We start from the raw sequence: 747 nt of genomic DNA, 5'->3' as shown, positions 1-747 counted from the left end.
TGCTCTGTAGCCTCCCCTAGCCTGCTCCGCAGCCTCCCAGCCTGCTCCGGGTCAGCCTCCCAGCCTGCTCCGGTCAACCTCCTCTCAGCCTGCTCCGGTCACCTCCCCAGCCTGCTCCGGTCAACCTCCCCAGCCTCCCCAGCCTTCTCCGGTCAGCCTCCCCAGCCTGCTCCGTCAGTCCTCCAGCTGCCCGGTCAGCTCCCAGTCTCCCCAGCCTGCTCCGGTCAGCCTCCCCAGCCTGCTCCGTCAACCTCCCAGCCTGCTCCGCAGCCTCCCGTCAGCCTCCCCCAGCTGCTTCCGTCAGCCTCCCCAGCCTCCCAGCCTCCCCAGCCTGCTCCGGTCAGCCTCCCCAGCCTCCCCGGTCACCTCCCAGCCTGCTCGTCAGCCTCCCCAGCCTGCTGGTTCCGTGATCCCACCGCGCCTGACTGCCTGTAGTGAGAGAGAGAGAGAGGAGACAGAATACAGTAAGGTTCCAGTAAACCGGCTACATCTTGTCATCAGTGTATGTCAATCAATCAATCAATCAATAATTGAACCAAGTTGTATGCATAAACCATTATCATCAACAGTTGTCACAAAGTGCTTTTACAGTAATGTTATGCACAAGCATATAAGTTGGTACATTCATTGGCAAACAACTACAGGATAAAGTCCTTGTAGAATCTGCAACATTTTCATTGTAAATAAACTACCCAGAATGAAAGATGGTTAATTACCTGTCTTTACAACCTAAAACTCTCACATATC

At 55.7% G+C, this 747-nt stretch overlaps 1 protein-coding gene across 1 annotated transcript in view; it reads left to right on the top strand.

Annotated features, from left to right (window-relative positions):
* Positions 1 to 435, top strand: part of LOC139028575 (uncharacterized) — a 3,085-nt gene extending 2,650 nt beyond the window's left edge. Inside the window, exon 2 of the mRNA XM_070446351.1 lies at positions 11 to 435. Within this exon, the coding sequence (XP_070302452.1) occupies positions 11 to 435 (425 nt within the window). The remainder of the gene's footprint in view (positions 1 to 10) is intronic.
* Positions 436 to 747: the final 312 nt, after the last annotated feature.

Source organism: Salvelinus sp. IW2-2015, linkage group LG13 (genome assembly GCF_002910315.2).
Source record: "Salvelinus sp. IW2-2015 linkage group LG13, ASM291031v2, whole genome shotgun sequence".
NCBI classification, from domain to species: Eukaryota; Metazoa; Chordata; class Actinopteri; order Salmoniformes; family Salmonidae; genus Salvelinus; species Salvelinus sp. IW2-2015.
The sequence above is the reverse complement of the archived record's forward strand: the minus strand, read 5'-3'. Positions and strand labels throughout refer to the sequence as shown.